The sequence below is a fragment of the Epinephelus moara genome, chromosome 16 (assembly GCF_006386435.1).
Source record: "Epinephelus moara isolate mb chromosome 16, YSFRI_EMoa_1.0, whole genome shotgun sequence".
In the NCBI taxonomy this organism is placed as follows: domain Eukaryota; kingdom Metazoa; phylum Chordata; class Actinopteri; order Perciformes; family Serranidae; genus Epinephelus; species Epinephelus moara.
Genome location: NC_065521.1, coordinates 23,048,720 through 23,070,381, shown reverse-complemented (window position 1 = coordinate 23,070,381; position 21,662 = coordinate 23,048,720). Strand labels below are relative to the sequence as shown.

The 21,662-nt window shown below is 42.0% G+C and overlaps 1 protein-coding gene across 5 annotated transcripts in view; it reads left to right on the top strand.

Annotated features, from left to right (window-relative positions):
- samd11 (sterile alpha motif domain containing 11) overlaps positions 1-21,662 on the top strand; it is a 58,134-nt gene that overhangs the window by 6,242 nt on the left and 30,230 nt on the right. For all 5 annotated transcript variants that reach the window (XM_050063811.1, XM_050063808.1, XM_050063809.1 and 2 more), the window contains exons 3-4: positions 9,838-10,013; positions 20,563-20,672. In XM_050063811.1, the coding sequence (XP_049919768.1) occupies positions 9,838-10,013; positions 20,563-20,672 (286 nt within the window). The remainder of the gene's footprint in view (positions 1-9,837; positions 10,014-20,562; positions 20,673-21,662) is intronic.

Here is a 21,662-nt window from a genome sequence, read left to right as displayed (position 1 = left end):
ACACACACACACACATCCACGCAAAAACAGACGTACACACTTTTGCCTATAACTTATAGTCTATCTCATTACATTTTCATAATGCCACTTCCAATAGTGTTAATGGGGAAAAGATAATTAAAATCAAAGTGCACCACATTGAGTAAAATAATAGAAGTTGAGCTGTTGTGCGATGTGGAGTCGTCTTCATAGAGCAACTACCTACTGTACACTGCCTCTGTTTTATGTGTTGTGCGTTTGTGCTCGCATGTGTGTTGCCGAGGCCATGTTGCTATGGTAACACTGGAATCGGTCATTGGCCCAGAAGTGTGCAGAACTGTGGTCGTGTCGAGTGTATTTGTGCACTTTTGTGTGCGTCTCTCTCTGAGTATCGGACAAATTAGAGATTAAGTGAGACTCTAATGATCTGTGCATCGTGGGTCTTAATCTCGCTTATAGAGATCGATACGATTTGTAATGTGTGTCACATGCATAGAAATACCGTAACAGTCGCACACACACACACACACACACACACACACACACACACACACGCATAAACTCTTTCGTGCCTGTTGTTTTTCTATCTATGAATAATTCAGTTAAAATGAACAGTTTAATTCTGCAAATTAGCCATTAGCTTCCACTGGTGTGCATTTGAGCAAGATGCCAGAGACTGATAGAGTTCAGTGTGTGTGTGTTGCTGTGTACGTGTTGCGTGTGCGCTTCTTAAAGTGTTGCTAACTATATCACTGGGTGCATGTGTGTTTGGGTGCGGACCCTGTTAACAGGCAGCTAAAATAAGTTGGAGCATCTGTCTATCAGCCAAATGTGGATTATCACAACAAAGCCAACGGCGATATTTCTACAAACCCTCCTCCCAACATCTGTGTGCGTGTGTGTGTGTGTGCGCGCGCGCGTGTGTGTGTTGCGTTTGTTGTTCGCCATGTGATTTCCTCTGATAGTTGCAGGCTCACTCTATCACATCAGGCCTCTGCAGACAGTAATGTCCTGTCATAGTTATACTTTCACACATCCATCAGCACACTCAAACACACACACACTGTATATATATATGTGAAAACACAGGAGTACTAGGTAGTAAGTAAAATTCATCTGTGTTGTTATATGTACAATTTTTGAGTGTTATTCAAGTGTGTCAGCAGTGTAGGTGTAAGAAAGTAGAGGAGGTCTGATTTGTTTGTGATCATAATCTCTATACATGTATATACCCTAAATTAAAACCAAGGTTAACACATATATTACACATATTATATATATGTGTAATATATTTTTATATATTACACATTATATTTTTTTTTTTTGACTAATAATGTGCTAAAAAGTTAGTGTAGGAAAGATTAAAGACAGACAAAGCCAACTCTTGTTTTGCCAGCATAAATGAGGGTCATCTGAGTTTATCTTGGTGTCCTCTCCACAACACAGCTGACGCTCATCACTCAAATTTCCTACATCTTTATTTCTTAAATGAAGTGTAGCTGCATGACTTTTCTAAACTTCAGTGAAGTGGATGCTCACACCTGGAAGAGGTGTACTTTTGATAGTGTGGCAGTGTAGTTAGTCTTTACATGAGATTTTGGTAATTTCAGGATAAAATGTAACTCTTTTTGGGACCAACACAAGGGAAAACACAACTTGAATTTACCAACCACAACGTCATGTTGGCATCCACTTCCCCCGTGTTTGTCTGGGGAGAGAAAGGCCCAGTCGTTACCTGTCCATAAAGCTCCCCTGCGGCGGCCTCTGTGGGCCTATCCAAACACAGAGAGGGAAAGAAGAAGGGAGGAGGAAGGAGAGAAAGAAACAAGAGGGAGCGGGGAGAGCGAGAGGCGCGCTGGCACGCTTGACTGCACCGCCACTGACCTCCCAGCGCCGCCCCAGCAGAGCCCTCCTCCCCTCCACTTCGCCGCCTCTCGCCCTCTGTGCACCTCTCCCCCTCCCCCCACCGCTCACCCATCTCACCCCCCCTTNCACACACACACACACACACACACACACACACACACACACACACACACACACAAACACAAACACATGGACTAATCCAGATTCAGATTTATTTTGGCAAGTTTGAAGTTGATTTGCATTCATAAGTAGTATTACTTGATAAGTTTCTTTCTTGATCACATGTCAGATTTATGGTTTCATTCCTGAAGTCACGAATGTTCTTTGTACAACATGTACTGTACAATATGTATGTAATGTGCAGTATGTGTAGGCACTCAGTATTTTAACATCAAACCAGAATCCTAACTTTAAAGAAAACATCTACCATAACATCTAAATGACTTCCTCTAACCAAAATAGAGCAGAAACTTTAAAAAAAAAAAGACTGAAAATGTGAAGCCAAGATCTGTTTGTTTGTAATGTATCTTTAATATACCTATCTGTATGCTTCCCAGTGCGGGGGAACATTAACTGTGGTTGGAGACGCTCTTCATGCCAAGTGAAAAATCAAATTTATCAAGTCACACCTGTTGACAAAAATATACATACACTGAGTTGTTGGTTGATATCTTTCATTGCAAACCAAGAACAGAAAGACAAAACCCTGTCACAAATGTTAGAGAATACACACCTTTGCTCAGAATTTGCAAAATGTGACACATTGCAGTTTCAGTTAGCTGTTACAGGAAATATTTTATTCTCACCATACTCAATAACGATGCCATTATTGATAGCACGTGCTATATAAAGTTTTCCATATATGCACATATAGATATGTTTTTGCAGTATATAATGGCGTAAATTGGGATAAAAATTACTATACTGTATAAGAGACCATACAGTGTGGCAATACTAGTGCATTTGTGTGCTTTTGGTGTGTGTGTGTGTGTGTGTGTGTGTGTGTGTGTGTGTGTGTTGGAGGAATGTGTTTATTCCTCTACCTCTGCAAATAAGTGTCTAAATGAGCATTATATTCTTAAGCCAGAGGAGTTCAACATGTTTCTAATTACATATCTGCAGCTCATTCACAGCCGTTCTCGATCGTTGTGGTTCTTGCACATATTGCAGCGAAGTTTGTTTACGTGCACACTAATAATTTGATTATAACCAGATTAGGCAAATATAAGGCCTGTCAGTCTTTTTTTCTGTGGCCTGCACAGTATATAGTGTGCCTTTTGTCTGATTTTCTTTCAGCGTTTTGATTCCGAACATGCACCAGAAAGGTCATTTGAGAGTGCAGCGGATGCAAATGGGTGTTTCTATAAACAAACAGTGTCATGGCGAGTGTTGAAGAAAAAGAAAACACCAAAATTATTTTTGGGATGACAGCACAACAGCTTTTATGTCACAACTAACACAAAGTAAAAGAGATTGTATTAGGCTGCGCTGTGAATTAATAAAGGCAAAACAATAAAGACCAACTCAGTGTCTCTTTTTCCTCCTGTTCTTTGGCACTAATAAGAGATTTTCCACCGGCGACTACAAATCCTTACAGACATTATCCTGCTTATCAAACACATCATATTAACTTTATTATTGGGTTACTGGGGAAATCTGGTTACTGCAAACCATGTAAACACTTCAATCACACTATTACTTTAATCTGATTATTCACAGTAATCAGGTTTGCATACTGAGCGATCTCAATTTGACAAAAGCTGACAAATTTGTAGCTAATCACCTTTCATGGGTGCACCTGTGAAAATGTCAGGACAGCTTTCCGTGCGGGTGAGCCGGAGATAAGGAGGTGAGACTAAACAAAGCAAGAATTTGTGTTTTGTGTAGGACTGGATCTCAGGCTCACACAAACACACAGCAGACAAATTGTTTGTTTTGGCCTTGTTTCAGAGCTCTTATGTGAGCACAATAATGACCGCTTCATCCCCTCCCCATCTCCCACCCTCCTCACGCTCATTTTTTTCCTCTCTCCTTCTCTGTCGTCTCCTCATTCCCCCTCCCCCTTTCCCCTAGTGCTCGCGCCAAGTCGGCCCGCCATCCCGCCTCCACACACACATACACACACACACACACATGCTGCGAGGTAACGGCAGACAGGCGCGTGACTCATTAGGCATTCGTCCCCCAGGGAGATTGCTGGGGGGGCGCGTGCGAGGGAGAGAGAGCGCCGCAGCTGCAGGAATGTCACGGGCGGCTACCGCTGTGTGTGCATGTGTGTGTGTGTGTGTGTGTATGCGTGAGTGTGGGTGTGTGTTTATGTGTGTGTGGGTGTGTGCTCACTAATGCTGGTTGGAGCCAGCGGCAGGGCACTGCACCTTTCAGGAAATAACGCAAGGAGAAAGAAAAAAAAACACTCTTATTAGTCCTCTTTTTCCACCAAGAGCTCATTTAAAGTCTGAAATAAATTTAGAGAGAAAACACTAGATTGCCTTATAATTTCAGCTTGAATTTAAATGTCTTTGCTGGCCAACATGTAGCTATGATATTAGCCTGTATTGTTATTTAATACAAAAGCATTTTGTTGTTTTTAATCCAAACCCGTGCTATACAGATGCTTTTAAAAGAAATATTAAGCGTTATCACTCATAACTACTTATTAAAGGTCCGGTGTGTAAAATTTAGGGGCATCTACGGGCAGAAAAAGTATATGCTATTCATGACTATGTTTTCTTTGGTTTATACTCACCTGAAACTAAAGTCCTTTTTACACAGAGATCGCGCTATGGGGCGGCTACTAAGTCCCTTGTTTAAGCCTTCTTTGCATCTCTACACAACACCAAGTGACGGCAGCATCATTTAGCTCCAGTGTGGGGTTTTAAATAGCATGCCGGTATCGTGGAAGAGGCGTGACGGGCTTGGCATTTATGACAATAGCATCTGCTTCTTGTGTGACATAGAACATACACATAACAGTGGCATAACATGGCAACAACAATCAATTACCTTCTCTGTTGTATGGCGGCTGATCTCGTCCTCTGTTCAGTGGGTAAGGAGCTCCCACATCTCATTGTTTTCCCAGTTTTTGGACATTTTTGGCTGCTGTTCTTCTTTGAGTTAGCCACTAACTGGTACTAGCTGCTTTTTAAATATCCTGTGGTGGGTCGCACATAACACATCGTCAAAGTGTCACACCCGTCCTGCCCATGGTTCTGTCCTGATGGCTCTCCTGTTTATACAGACATTGACGTGGCGCTGTTACTACCTTCCGTGGCAGCTTAAAGGCAAGTCAACTCTGTCCCCCATTTCGTGATTGCGCCTTTTATACAGAACAGTGAGGTGACATAATGGCACGATATTCCTGCCTTGAGCGGGCATTGTAAAAGGCTTGGCACACGGAAGAAGTTTCAGTTCTTGCTATCTCACCACTAGATGCTGCTAAATCCTATACACTGGACCTTTAAAGGAGAATATACGCATATTATATGTTTCAGTCCTTAAAACAACATATTTGAATACTTTTAACATATTGGCATTTTTAAAGACTTACCTGAGTAGATACAGTTACCTCAGATTACAGTGTTTCTAGTACTTAACGAAATCTCAGACCAATGTAAATGGCATTCAGTGCCTTTTAATGTGGGAGGCTGTTCAACTCGTAGTTAAATTTCTAGTATTGTTATCAAGTTCAACTGCTAGGGTTACTCTCAGAGCATATCTGTTTGAGAATTAGTGTATTATGAATATATTTGTGTTCATGGGAAGTGTTTCTGAGTGTTTGTCATGTACCTATATGACCATTTCAATTGTCTGTGTAGATTGTGTAATAAGTTGGTCAGTGTGTCCCTATGCATGTACATCTGTATGTATGTGTGTCTTTTTCTGCGTGTAAATGTGAAGCCCAGATATATTTCTTGGCTGCCTGACTGACAGAAAGCGTGGGAGGTGATATTCATAGAGGTGCTTTTAGTGGGACTTTTATGAGACACTTTTTTCCATGGCTGACAGGAGGTTGACCACACACAGTAAGGTTGCCTCAGCTCTGTGCACACGCACGCGTGTTTGTGCGTGCACGTACGCGCTTGAGCGTTCAGGCGCCCTTCCTTTGAGCGCTCCTACGTGGGCTGCCAGGGGTGTGTTTTGCTTCGTGTTTTGTTTCGGAGAGCCCTCCCCCGTGCTGCGGAAGTGTTGCCGGAAGCAGTGGGAGCTCACCCCCAGTTCTGCGTCAGTGGCACTAAAGAAAGGATCGGGGCTTTCCGGGAGGAGAGAAGAGGGAGGAAGGGGGGGAGGAGGGAGGGGGGCTGTCAGCCTGGGTATGTCACGGCCATGTGGGTGGTTGTCTACATGCTCACACACACTCACACAGCCTCAGTCACGACTGGTCTTAGACAAACTATTCTTGTATACACTGTTCTGCTGGCGTGCTCCAAGTAAAATCCCCTGCTTTGGAGGGGAATTCTAAGGAGCAGGAACAGGTGTGGGCGTGAGTGAGTGAGTGTGTGTGTGAGACTGTGCATGGGTATGTGTGTGTAGGTGGTGAGGGTAGTGCGCATGTGCACTTTTGTGTTTTCCCTGACGATGCGAAGAAAGCATTAAAGAGACTTGGAGGTGGAGAATTTGTATTAAACAGATGTGCGTGTGTGACAGATGTAACTGTAGTTGCATCGTGGAAAGTGTTCTGTTGTTCTGACATGATGCCATGCTCCTGTTTCCTCCCTCTAATGCGTCCTGTTGGAACTCCAGCTCTAACTTCCTACAGCGAGGCCTCGTGTGGAAGTAGCAGAAGTATCAGAAAGTGATCCACTGTCCTCAAACGCTGGAGCAGAACTTGTAGAAAGCTCCGACAGGAATGAAGAAAAGAGGAAAAACCTCTTTTCTGGCAAAGCACGATAAAAAAGAGAAAGGGAGAGAAATGTGCAGAACTCTGTGGCCTGCTCATCCTGGGGGATGTTTTCATCTTTCTCTGTCTTCCACCCCCCCAACTCTTTTTAATGTCTGCCATTTGAGAGACTCCAGAGGGGCTGCACCTGTTTGCCTCTTGGCTAGGAGCCCCCAAATCCCTCCTCCTGCCCCCGCCTGCCACTCATGCTGCCGCGCTTCCTGGGATGGAAGGAGCGAGGGAAGGAGGGAGGAGTGGTGGTGAGCGGGGTTGCGTGTGGTGGAAGGGATAGCTGGAGGGCTTAAAGGCGTCCGGGAGTAAGAGCAGAGATGTAGGCACAGTCAGAGAGAGGGAGGGGAATATAGTTTCAAATCCAAGTCCACTCCACACCACACCGGACAGACCTTGCTTCTGTGGCGCTTTCTGTCTCTCATGTTTTGACTCACCACATTCTCTTTCATATCAGTATTTTTTCTCACCTTTTTGCCGCTCTCTCCAGCACAACCCCACATCCGTCCTCCCTCTGTTCCCTGTTAACTTTTCTTCTCAGCCTTCCCTTGCTCTTCTCCAATTTCCTCCCTCGGCTCAATCTCTCCTACTCTCTCCATCTCCCATCATCCCTCCTCCACTGTGCCTATCTCCCCTCTTTCTTCCCCTCCTCCCTTCTCTCTGTGATAGGGCCATGTTAATCTGCAGTGACCTCTTCAGGTCACATTAAAGGTCGCCCAGCTTCACTTCCTAACGCCCCTAGGGCCACTCTCTCCTCTTTATCCCTTCTTTTCTCCACTTACTCCTGGCAGCTCTGTAGCAAAATAAACAATTCACCAACATAACATTGATTTTAGTAATAATTATAAAAGTGATAGTATTTTGGTAGCATATATAAGTAAATATTAGTATATGGCAGTATATGTTTGTGACAATAATAATCATATGTGTACAATAATAGAAGTATGATAATAATAATAGCAGTAGTAGTCGGCATCAGGCAGGACCATGACAGCAGTGTAACCACGACCCACGATCCAGGCGTAGCCGCGATTCAAGGGAACCTGTGAGACAGTGGAGCACAAAGCCTCTGGAAAAGAAGCCGAGTTAGTGACATGCAGTAATAGGACATGAATGTTAGCAAATGAGGAAGAACCAACTTTTCAGAATCTGAGAGAGAGAGAGAGGAATAGAAGGAGAGAAGGGGCTCAGTGTGTCATAGAAGGTCCCCTGGCAGACTAGGCCTATTTCATCATGGTAAATACTGTCCAGCATTAAAGTTAGCAACAGTCAGACAGGCGCAGCATGTAAAATGGGTTTGTTTTGCGTCACTGAAAACATGGCAAAAGGCAGCGACAGTGCTCTAGAGATTTTTCAGTCTTCCAGTAAGACTAACTCTTGTGTAGTCTTATTTTGGTTTTTACGTATAAGAGTGCTGAAGGAAAATTGAGTGAAGATGGTCACCCTGTCTGCACAATATGCAGAAAGAAAAGTGCTCCTAAAGGGGACAACACTTTGAATCTTATGAGTCATCTTCATGGCCACCAACCACCACCTAAACCCCAGTCCTCACCATTTATCTGTGGTTTTAAATATAAAACTTGGTTAAATGATTTCAGTGTGTGTCCATTTTAACACTACTGTGATAATACCGATATCTGTGATCATTTTGGTCACTACAATTGTGACATGAAATATTCATACTGCCTTACCTCTATCACCAACCAACCACTCTCTGCATCAGTTTGGTTTCATATTTTAGTCTTCCTTTACAATTTATTCACTGAGCGTACACATGGCTTTATGATATGTAGCTGAAGGCTGAGTGTCAATCTTACAGGTTATGTTGTTTTGGTGTCAGTGTCACACATGGGTCCCAGCCACATTGACGTTTCTGTCATTTGCAGTTGAACTAGATTTTGCTGGAAGCTTGTAAATTGTTTTATGTCCTGATGAAGATGTTCTGAAAATGAAAGTTATTTAATGCAGTGGTTCTAAAACTCCGATGTACTCACACACCCCTGTCAGATGATCTCAAGTTCCTCTTTGTTGAGACCGCCGGTCATGTTACAGATGTGTTTATTTAAATTTAGAACTGGATGTTTTTTAACACTATTAGTGCTGTCACAGTACTGGGATTCCCAATGTCGGCACAATACCTTGAAAATATATTGGTATTTGATACCATTTTTGAGACCACAAGGAAAAATTGACATTAACAACATCTGAGTTACAATTTTTATTAAAAGACAAATACAATGAAGCTGTAATATGATGACAATTTTTCTTACTTAATAGTAAGGAGCAGCAGAATGACTGTAGGAAACATTAACAATAAGAAAGAGAGAGAGAAAGGCAGCTGGTACTGGTGTTTCAGTACTGCTGAGAATGAGTATTGAAACAGTTTTATATATTCAGAATCGGTATGTGTTGATAAATTCGATATTTTTGACATCACTCATCATCATTATGTAAAAGTATATATTGTTACAATATTTTCCTCCATATAGTTGAACTGTCTTAATGGTTTAGTCATGTTTGGATCCTTCTGTTATCACTTGAAGTGGCAGAGGCTGCATGTTTTCATCATTGTAACCATTTAACCACTGCATTGTGCAAATAATTTCAGCTGTCCCATCACCACTCATTATCCATCACTTTTAGCAAATTGACATGTATGATTAATCTTAACCGGTATTGTCAGCTGTTACATCCGTCTCCATGTGTGGATATATATATTTTTGATCAAACTGCAGTCCCTAGAGCTGCTCCACAATCTTTCCACGTTCCTCCTGGCAACTGCAGGAGGCACCCCCTGGGGTACAAGTTCCCCTGGTTAGGAATTACTGATTTAATGTGTTCTTTTATGAGGTGTCTAATAAGCAGGATTACAAAACACAAAATAGCCGGCCAACACTGCGAAATAAAACTATGATCCCTTCGCATTAGAGTCTTGATTCATCCTGTATGTACATTTGCAGGGAGAACTCAACGTACTGCAACAAAGAGACTCAGGCAAATGATCAAAACAAGAGAAATGCTGCGGATAGATTAAACAACAATTTGACAGGCTGTATGTGAATCCTGTTGCTGAAGTGTCTCCATTTTCTTTGTGCCTTGTTGTGCAGAACCGCGGGCGCTTGGCCGAGAAACGCACCATCCCCCTTCCCCCCAACCGGGTGCCCAAGAAGGAGCTGGCCTCCATCTTCAGCAGTGACGACAGTGAAGGCAGTGAGCGGGCCAGTGGAGATCATGCCCACATCAAACAGGAGGACGAGTTGCATTACAGTATCATGAGAAAGAGGTGAGGCACCTGTGACTTCTGTGGCCACAGCTAGCGCAAGTGTGTTTATATGTGGATCCCATGTTATTCCTGTAGCAGCTAGCAGTTGATATCCCAGACTTCTGACTACATGGTTCTTTTTCTGTGTGTGTTCTTTGGGCACTGACGCAAATTGTCGTAATTGCGTAGGTTTTTATTGTGCCTGAAAATCCGTATTTTGTTTTGTGATATTGCCATGGGAGGGAAATATCAAGCTATCCTCTCGGGTGTCACTTTTGTTAAAATGATTCATAGTAATAAGTCCTCTGTTTTGTCAGATTCTGTCTAAAAGCAGAAGGATGTAACAATGTTTTTAAATGACACATCAGACCTGTGTGTATTTCTTTCATCAAAAGTGATTTTAGGATAATTTTGAGGTGTTAAAGGCTCATTTTGAGACTAGACAATGAACCATGTTTCAAAAATAAACTTACAGCTTTTGCTTTGGGGTGTCTAATGGAAGTATGTGTGCTGAGCTTTGAAAGTGTTAATTGGTTTGTTGGTTTGCGTTTTGTTGCTCCTGCCAAGTCTCTGTGAATCTGTCTTGACTTGATATTGAAAGACTGAGTCACCTGAGTCACCACTGTCTGTTTCATCCCATCCCGTGCTGCTGCTTGGGAGCGGTTGATCACAAGAGTGTTTGATATAAAACATTCAGAAGTCGTTACATCTTCATGTCATGTTATTGCACTTTTTCAGCTAAGTGTAAAGAAGTTTTTGAAATGGTTATGAAATAATTAGCTTTAGAATTTCTATTCAATATAATATGCATCTATTTGTGCAGCACAATTAATTCAATGAAAAAGGTTTTAGAGCTGAGGGTATGAAATGAGTTGAAAACACAACTAGACTTGATTAGAAGGACTCAGATTAAGAAAAAGGAGTGGTGCAAAGTTTTTTTGCTTTAATTTCTCATTATAAGGTAAATGTTGATTGCACAATATAATGGCTATAGAATACTGGCACCATCAACATTCTGGCCTTTCACTATGCAATTCTGTCTGCCACCGGGTACAATCTCTTGGGAAAATGAAGGCTCGGTTTACGGCACAAAGGAAGTACGTCAACCATTGCCATCCAAAACAGGTAGAGGATAGCGCTTTTGTTTTCTTCGGTAGCTATCAGAAGCTATCCCCAGTTACTATAGAGTATCAGTGACTAAGTTTACGCGCACCAAATATACAGATTTTTGCCCTTATTCCGAAAAAGACAATATTCCTACTAAGCTCTTTACATGGCTAATGAAAATGAACATTCCACTAATATTTCTGTGTACATGCAGCTGTGCATACTCAGATTAACGCGCCCTAACATGCCATTTATCATGATAAAATACGGAAGCTTGAGCAGCTTGTGCCATTTTGCGTCTTTGTGTCAAAATAGGATTTTTTTTCAGTAGCAATGGACTTGAGCCTTCTTCTTTCATTGCTTCAACAACCTTGGTGTTGCAATATTTGGGCCTACTGAAAGATCTGTTGATATCCAAGACTTTCATAATGTCAAATAGAAGGTGTGGTATTCTCCTTCCAACTACAAATGTGGGCTTTTCTTTTGGGCATGACTCTCTCCCCCAGCCTTGCAAACTGTTGACTAGTTGGTTTTTGTAGGATGCATCCATGACAATGCACAGATCTAACTGTAAACAGTGTTGCAAATTGTGGTATAAACCACCACTGAAATGCATATTCCAAATGAGCTGTATACATGTCCCAAGACTGCTCCCAAAACCTGACTGCTACCGGCAGATTCTATGTTTTAACGGAAAATGCTACTTTCGGAGAAGGCGTAATTTGAAATACCCAAATGGAATTTGCCATTTCCATGACCCATACTAAATTCAGAATACTGTCATATTTCGAAATAATGGAGGAATATTAGTGTACATGTAAATGTAGTCAGTGTAAGTTCTTTACACTTATGATCCCCAGTAGCGAAAATAGCGGATGGTGAAACAACTGAAGCTACTGTGGGGAAAAAAAATGCAGCGTGTACTTGGTAGTTGCCAGAGTCTGAGGAAAATTTACAGTGATCCAGTGGTCTTTGCGTCAGTGGCGCACAGTAATACCACTTGGAAATGCTAGAGGAGGACAAGTTGAAAAGTTGTTTCCACTTTAAAAATGCACAGTCCGGCACAAATCTATAAACAGTCTCTGGATCCTCATCTGTCATACTACAGTCTTGTTATATTAATCAGGAATTTTGTTTCAGTATTGTTATTTGTGAGAACTAGTTGGCATCAAACCATAATAATAATAATAATAATAATAATAATAATAATAATGATAATAATACCACAAGTGGTATGTATTAGAATGCAGCTTAAATGTTTTCAGAAATGTCAGTGGTTTATTCCCGAAATCAGCTCGTGAAACGTCGCATTCTAGTGTGAACCAGTAAATGGCTGTTTGACAAATTTTCAGAACTGAATTTTTCCACAATAATGGATGGTGGAGAGTGCTTAGGAGATGTATAAACACTAGATTGGGTTTGTCATAAAAATGTGGACTGCATTTACTAAAAGCCTGTTTAAATAATCACATCTTCATACATGCAAATACACGCATGCAGGGTTACAGTGAGGTCACCACATTAAGATAAATCAAACAGGCTCTGAGGACAGTGCTGCTCTCTCTGGTGCCGTGCACTCTGTTTGTTACCAACACGAAGTTAAAAAAAAAAAAAAAAAAAAAAAAAGGATTAGAATTTTTTAAATTTGCGTTACAATCAGTACTTTGATCCATTTGAAGTGAGAGAAATTAGACATTTTTGATCTGGAATAAACATCACATAGATTTGTGATTCCTCAGTATGTGCATGACAGGCTATGGACAGATATAATGCAGAAGCTGTTCATTGATTAACCTCAGAAAGTCCCCAGCTGCATTATAAGCAGCTTGTGCAACCTCATTACAGGAGGGGATGTTTTTCATGTCTTGAGACTTGCGTGTGACACGGCGGACAGCACGGCAACTGTGAAGCTTTAAATGGATCCACTAACCTCATTTAAGAGGGCTTCCCCTCCCCCTGACACTTGTGCCGCTGGCGTGTTAAGATGATAATGAATTTAAAGAACACTTATGACTAATATGTCAGGCTTTTACCCTTTGAAAGGCGACGGACTCGCTGGAGCCGCAGCTCCGGTCTGTCCTGGGCATCCGTCTCAGCCCTGCTTTATCCCCCCAGTGCGGGTCTGGACGAACGGGATAATGGGATGTCCAATCACGGAAATGTGATTTCCATTGACCGCAGCTTCGTAAGTGAGTCGTAGAAGGGTCTTAACAAATTGGATTTGGCCAATGGATGTGAAAAATACAGGGCCTCTGTATACATGTGTGAGCGTATCTGTGCTGTCTCATCCACACATCATCAAGGCTGGCGGCAGCACCGTGTCTCACCCACTTGGTTGCTGCAGCCTACCTACTGTAACTGCACTTTAATCTACACTGGCACATCAAAGTGGCATGTGTCAATTATTTATTCACATTGTTTTTTATCTTAACACAATGCCTCATGCAGAAAAATTAACTTCAGGTGGGATTACATGATGAGATACTTATGAGAGACACTATTCCACTGCAGTTTTTCTGTGCATTGTTAAATATATATAATGTCACTGTGTGAAACATTAAAGAATAGATTGTTTGGTTCGTTCAGGTGGCTGGTTTTGCATTAAGAGGATTTGTCTGTCAGTGTCAACAAGTGCTGCTTTCATAGCTCATCATTCTCATCCAGACGTCCTCTCAAGTTCATTATACACCGGTCCACCTTCTTTTAACCAGATCAGTGTTAATATTCGACGGCTTTACAGATTAGTAATTAGTTTACTTGGTGCTCCACAGATCTGCTCTCGTCCTGCTGAATAAGCACAGAGCATCCCGAGACTGAAGTGCTGCCAAATCACGGAGCCAACCAAATAATCGTTATCACAATAAAGTGTACACAGAAGCTCCTTGGGGTGTCAGAACCAAAGTGTGGCTCCTGTGAAACGCACAGGAACCGAAAGGTAGAAACAAAATCTAGTTTTGTTATCACCTCGGTGTATTGCCTCGGTGTCAGTGCAGCAGATTGTTTGTATCTGACTTTCGTTAACACTGATTTATGGGTTTCATCTCAGGGACTAAATATTTGATACCGGTATCTTCTGATTTTAGTGTCTTACTCAAGGGCAAAACAAAGCCTACCTTAGTGTTTGTTTCAGTTGGCCGTAGATAACAAGGCTTTGATTGAAAAGTGCTGACTGAGAGTCTGGGTAATTACCCGGCAACCACCGTGGATTTTATAAGTTACACCCGCTGACGTCTGCCTTTCAGCCTTTGCCTTGTAGAAGGGGAAAAAAAAAATCTGCCATACCCATTATTAACGTTCACGAAAACAAACGAAGGCTGTTTCTCTCTTTTTCAATCATGCATGAGGCCATTTGCTACTTGATCACTTACATATGCAAATTCTTCTTTTTACAAAACCACAAAACATCCAAGCTGTTTTTTTTAAACATAGTCTGTTTGTCAGAGGCTTACACTGGGTCTCCTCACATAAGGGCCATCTTGTCCTGTGTTTGTTCACTCAGCAGGGAGTAAACAAGATTGAAACAAGCAACATACTGACTTCAACATAACCTACTAATGTCACATCTAGCTGGTCTTCTGCAGCAAGGTTACAGTTGAGGTAATTGTGGGTGTAATTTTGATAGACGTGGATTAGGGCTGGACCAGACTATTTGACTTTTTGGATATTCATTAGCTGGGTAGGTACTTGGTTTTCCATTTTGGGATTCAGATACCCTTTTTTTGTTGAGAAATGACAATAAAGAAATTATAACTAAACATAAATCTTATAAAAATAAATCTTAAATCTTCAATTAGTTGGAGCCAGTAAACTGTTTCAACACTTTGTTTCATAGCGCTTTGTCAGGCGCTGTCTCAGATTCAGAGCCTATTATTATGAGCATTTATGTAGGTCTATAATTTATCCATGATAAGAAAAATTGTCACAAGCTGTTATTATGTCACAAAAAGCCAAAAAACAAACCCCTCTTGATTACAAACATGCATAAAATGAACGAAACCTTTTGGAAAATGTTTTTAACAAATAACAATACTGTAGAATAACAGAATCCTAAAAAAATGAATGCCTTTAATTAAACGGAAAGATGTGTGTTGCATGCCGTTCATCTTTGAAAATATCTGGCTATGTCCTTCATGGTTTATGTTTATCACCCCCCCAACTCTCGCCGAAGTTTCAGATATTGATTATTGATTACTGCCGGAGCTCCAGAGCCCAAAAAGTGGTATTCACACAGCCCTGACGTAGTTAATCCTTGAACTGTCTGCTTGATAGTGCAGATCCCAGTGAAATGTTGAGGCAGTGTGAGCTTTGGTGTTCAGTGAGAGGAAACTGTGGTGTCTGCCACAGATTCACGCTGTTGGGGGGCAGATTAGTGACATTAGAAGCAAACAGAAGCTTAGATTCATAAACATTTAGAAGAATCTGATATTACTTCTTAGTATCACAGTGTTTTTTCCCTTTGCAACCCACCATGCTGTAAGAAAACACGTCTTTTCATGGAGCAGCATTGGCTCATATTTGTTAATGGGGGTCTGTACTCAATCTGCACAATAACCACAGAGAGACAAAGACACTGATGCTGAGTTAGCCACTGTACGCCTATTGCGTTTGACATTTTGTCCTCTGGCTTTATTGAACAACTGTGTCATTGCCTTATGCCAGTAAGAGGTCACGGACAGTGTGAAATTACTGGAAATGGCTCTCCCCTAAAGCACTAATTAGTGAGCTTGGAGGTTTTATAGCTTTCTAGAGGAGCTTTCCGCTTCAAGAATTTTTGGCCTTGTTTACACGCATTTGCCATGGCAACAGAGTCAGAGCAATTTAGTAGTTGATTGGGCGTTGGCTAGCAGCAAGACGCTTGTTGTTTCCACATAGAGCAGTGTTTTGTCCGTTAACTCCCTATCAAAACAGAGGATCAGCAGAGAGATGGTCAGCGCTGTTCCAGCAATTTAGTTTCAGATTTGGCGTTGGTTTGAAGCGTGAGGTTCATCATTTCCACATGTAAAGGACGGTGTTTACTATTAAGTACATCCTGTCATACAGTATGTTTAAATCTGCCAAGATATTAAGAGCTTTGGCCTTTCATACAGCACCTACAGTACAACAGTGTGCTCTTTGACAACCTCAAAACTATCACTCACTGTAAATACAAGTTTCCTTTTTTCATAGAAATGTCCCTTAAAACTGTTGTGTAATACATTAGCAATACAAATAACAGAATTAGAAAAACAAAGACATAATAGCTCAAAGTGTGAGCCAGAGGAGATATTTACAGTAGAACCAGCAGTGTGTGCATGGCTCAGTGCAGGGGAACTTAAATGCAACATGGCGGCCTTACCGTATTCTATTTCCATTGTACTTTTCTTTCCTCCCTTGGCTGCCTTATCGACCTCATGTCAGCCTGTACAGCGGAGGAACAACAAGGAGAAGTGAAGCCCAAGTGAAGCCAGGCTACTCTTACTTATTTATGTATCTATTTCTGTATTTATTCATTACCCCCTCTGCTTGCAGGGTTCCCAGTTGCGGGTTGCCTTTCGATCCAACTGTGAGCAGCATGACAATTGTGTTTCCGTTGCTCGCAGGAATCAAACAAAACATAAATTGTATACGAAACAGATCCATATCCTTGCTTAAAGCTTTACATAAAATGAAAGACTTTCGTTATATTTTCTTCCTGTGGAGCATCAGAGCAACTTTACTCATTCCTTCTTTCTCTCAACATTTTGCCCAAGTCCGTATCTCACCATGCTGTGGTTGTTGAATATTACATATTGCCTAGTAGTATTTGAATGTTGCTGTGGGCCACCTGTGCAGGTTGGCGTTGGCTGTGTGTTTGCCCTGTTGTCTTGAGAGCAGAGAAGGGTATACAGTAAACCTGCAAGCACCAGATGTTGCAGCGCTTGCGACCTATCTTTCTCTCTCCCTCTCTCTTCTCTTGCTCTCTTTCTCTCTCCTCCTCCACTCCACCACCTTCACATCCCTGCTGTCTGTCTGTCAGCACTTTCCCAGTGGTAGTGTGAGACATGGCGTCAGGGTGCCCAGGCTGCCAGCTCACACTGTGACCTCCAGCCCCGCCACCTCAGCTCCGTGTGCCAATGCCACAGCAGGCCACTACTGGGCATTTATACTGAGTCGACAGCCTTTGCCAGGAGAAGAGTTTTTTTCATGTTGTTTGGACCATTTTGAATAGCAACGCCTACGGAAGAATGGAGCACAACCTTTTCTTAACAAAAGGAACAAGTGATCTGGAAGACAAATTTTGACTGGCTGTTTTTATGGCATTTTATTAGTTTTTATGGCATTGCATGATTCAGCAATACCTACTATATTTAATGCAACTGTGAAGATATATAAAAAAAAAAATTCACAACATATTTGCTAGCAGGGACTGTGCAACCTGTCAACAGAAAAAATGTTGGCATTAAAAGTTTCTGCAAACCCTGGATACGTTACATTTTCATGTTATTATGTCGCGGATACGTTGAAACTTCTCGTTTCAACAACACCGTGGTTAATGTGTGGTTGGGTTTAGACACAAAAACCACATGGTTATGGTTTGGAAAAGACCGTGTTTTGCCTTAAAACACCCTGTTGGGGTGCACAATCCCCTAAGCAGGGTATTTTAAATGTGCCGGCAACTGGGCTGACCTATGATAAGTGTTCTGATAAGTAATAAGTGTATTTAAAATGCGTACACTAGAGGCATTGAAAGAAAACAGCAGTAGAAATCAGGGCTTAATATCGCCTGAAATGCATCAAGTATCAAAACTTTTAAGTATCAGATGTTTAGTCGGACCTTGCCCCCATTGTTTGATCCGATATTTCCTGACCCTAAGTAAAAAGGTCTTACTTTAGACAATTTATTTACTTTAGGCAAACTTTATTTACCACAGTTGAAAATGGTTTAAAACATTTTTATATTCCCCAAACTCAGCACCTAAACTTTGCTATCATATTTAGACCACTATCAACTATTATAAATTGACAGCCATCCCTCGTAGAAATGTGATTAGTTATAAAGACTTCATGGTATCATCTCAGTAATATTGGATAGCAGTAGTATCCCTAACAGACGTTGAGTATTAGCACATATTAGTCATCCCAGCGTCTGGGTCAGTGTGTCTGTCCTGCGGTCGGAGATGAGAGGTATTGACCAGTTTAGGGATGAGCTGAGGATGAGATGATTGTCTCTGGCGTGCACCTGGGTGATAAGAACGCAGCTCATGTCCTCCTTTGCTATCAGGCCTGACAGCCACAATATAACCCCCCCTCCATCCTCTCGGAGCCCCCCATCCTCCCCAGCTAACCCCGGTCTTAGGAGCTCCTTAGGGAGCGCTGACTCAGGTGACTGGGTTTTAAGACCCGCCCCTACCCCCCCTCTTCATCTTCCAGGGCTTGAGTATGACCTTGCCTCCACCCAGAGAAAGAGAGGGGGAGGGGACAGAGGGAGGGCAGAGGTGGATGAGGATAGAGCTAGGCCCTCATTAGCCCAAGCTGAGGCGGGACAGCTCAGGAAAAGTGCGCTAATTACCCCACTAACAATGTCCTTGCCGTTCATGGCTTAGAGCGGCCACTTCGCCACGGGATAATAACCCCATCACCTCTCTGAGAAGTTCAGGATGGCATTATCATGATCACTTTAAATGATGGACAGAGGGTGGTGTTATTACGCAGCTAGCCGGTTGATAGATTTGGCTGCAGTTTCCTACAGTGGAGCATGTAACTGCAGTGTGTGTGATGTGTGTTTTGTCAGAGTCACTGGGTGACGCAGATGGATTATTATATGACTTTAGGCACAATTTAAAGAACCCTGCATCTCATTTTCTTTTTGAAGAAAACCATTGGGCTCTCAGACACAGATAGCTACTAATTTTAGCAAGTTGCACTCTAAAAAAAGGAGTCTATCATTAGTCTAAAAAGTTTGCAGTCACAGGCCAATCAAGCGTCTCCTTGCCTAGCAACCGGTGGGGACTGTTTTGTCTGAGACTGTTTTCTGAGTCATTGCTTCTCTGTGACTGAAAGGTGACTGGTGAAGCCAGCATGGCCAGCATTAGGCCCTCCACGCTTTCCTTCATCTTTTCTGTTAGCGTGTGGAAAACAGCTTGGCGACCGACAGCCTGACATTACAGTGGGAGCCTGTAATCATGGGACTGTAAAAACCCAAATCCAGCAGCCGCAAACAGTGTGGCCTCGTCATAGTGGTGGCAGCTAAGAACCATTCACCGCTTCTGTCCCATAAACTGTGCTTGCTGTGTCATACCAGACCCCCTTCATAGATGATTCTGCTTTCAATAAAGTTGCCAGTTAAGCCTATAAACGAGATTCCCGCTGACACGAGAGGATGCTGATACCATCAAACTGACATGTTTAAATACTGCATGTTTTTAGGGCTTATTTTGTGGACAAAATGATGGTGTTCATGAAGTTTCCTATTCTTTAAGGCTTTGGGAGGCTCTGCCATGCAGCCTATATGTCACAGTCATTTAACAGTGAATGATATCTAGACTGTAACTTAAAAAGCATTTAACCCTGTACCTCTCCTACCACACAAGCTGTTTGCCATTACACTATGACTGCACTGGTACTGCATGTCTGCTATACTCCCCTCAAACTCTAAGCGCCTATTTCCCATCATTATGCCATTTAATGCGATCAGGATGGTAATCAGATTGCAAATGAAATACCTCCATGACACAGTTGTTTGGGTCCACTGGTGTGGGGAGGTTAGAAAGGCGGCTGGTGAAGCCTTTGGAAGGGCAGAGTGGCTCCAACCAGATCTGGGCCTAATCTATAAACCCTCTCCTGCTCCTCCTTTGAGTGCTGAAGGGCAGGGCAGCAGGTTTGGGAGACTCTTGTGGACAGCTGAGGTGTAGACATGACGATAGGAAAGAAGACCCGAAGCCCAGTGTCATATACCTCAGATTCACTGTGTTGCTTTGTAGATATTACATTCCTAATAAGTAAGTAAGACCTGTTCAAGGCTCGATTAATATTCTGTTTTTCATCATCTGCCTTTTCACATTATTCAATTGCCATATTTCTCTAAAACAGCACTTGGCGGCCTGAGTTAAAAAAGAGCCATAATCAGGTTTTAAGCTGCTAAACTACTTATGAGTTGTGAATATGTTCGTTAATGCATCTTAGTGTGGAAGATGAGAAGGGATGAGACCCAAAAGTGCTGGATGCGGTAGTCTGTCACAGTGTATTACACACCACAGAGCTAAGAGCCGGTTGACAGGACAGCCACTTGTAGCTGCTGAGTCTGTGTGGAGGTATGCATTTTTGAGAGGACAGTGCCGTCTGGATGGAGGATTTCTGTGGTAAGTAGTGTGTGAAATAGTTTGAATGTTTGCACTGCTGCTTTATCACACACCGGTTTGGATTGCATTGTGGAGTTAAGTTTGTTTGAGGCTGCTTTTAAACGTATGTATCCTCTCTTTCCTCTGTGTGTGTGTGTGTGTTACAGTCGTGACAGTGACCTCTCTACAATCATCTCCAACCTGCACCACACCAGACAGCACGGCATGCCCGAGGGCCAGTCAGCCTCTGACCACAACACCAGTACTGGACACACAGGTAGGACCCCAGTGATGCTGTGTGTGTATGTGTGATTGTGTCAGGATGTCTTTTTTCTTTCTCTTTAATTTTTCATTCATTCTCTTTCTTCCTTTGCACCCAGGCAGATGATATATCCCCCTTTACATCTCCTGTAACATATGTAAACGTTCCATTACCCATTTAATTTACCCTAATTTGTGTGATTTGGGGGAATTTAACATAAGCTTATTACTCATTCCTGAAGGTCGCTCTCAAGTTGATTACTTAATGTTCTTCCCACATTCTCTGCCGCTCTCCAGGATTTTTGTTAAACCCCCTGTTTTAAATTACCTCTGAATAAATAGCTTTGTTTGCCATTAATCCAGTTTCATGTGAGCAGAGGAACCATGGTGTGCGTGTGCTAAGAGCTTTTCTTACAGCTTACAGACAGAGCACAGACAGCATTTAATCACAGCTATTTGTCAAGTAGCTTGTATGAGGATATTGTGCCGCCATTAGACACATATGTTTGGAAAGCCGCCTCTGTGGATAACACTATTCAGTTATCAACCTACTGCACTGGATGTTTCTGCCCCACTGGTTTAGTGTTACCCATTTCCATGACATTTGTTTATGTCGTGTACCATATCCCAACAAGGCAACAGTGCTTCACAAGCAACCCAAACACAAGCTCATAATATTCCATCTTTAAAATTTTATAATTTCAGTACTTATTGAAACAATTTTAACTGGTATGAGTCACACTTCGGTCCTAAGTTTTGTTGATGACTATGAACTTTGTCTCAACTCTGATGTTGGCACTGATTTTAAAATGTTATTCTTAATGTTGTTGGAGGATTTTTTTCAGATTAAAATGCTTGTCAGCATGTCTTTTATTAATGTTCTACCACATGAAAGAAGAGATACTGATGGACATGTTATATAAAGATATGTATATTTGTGTTAGAAGTTTGAAAAATGTAAAAAGGGCCCATTTGCACATTGAAGAAAAAAAGATTATATTTTTAA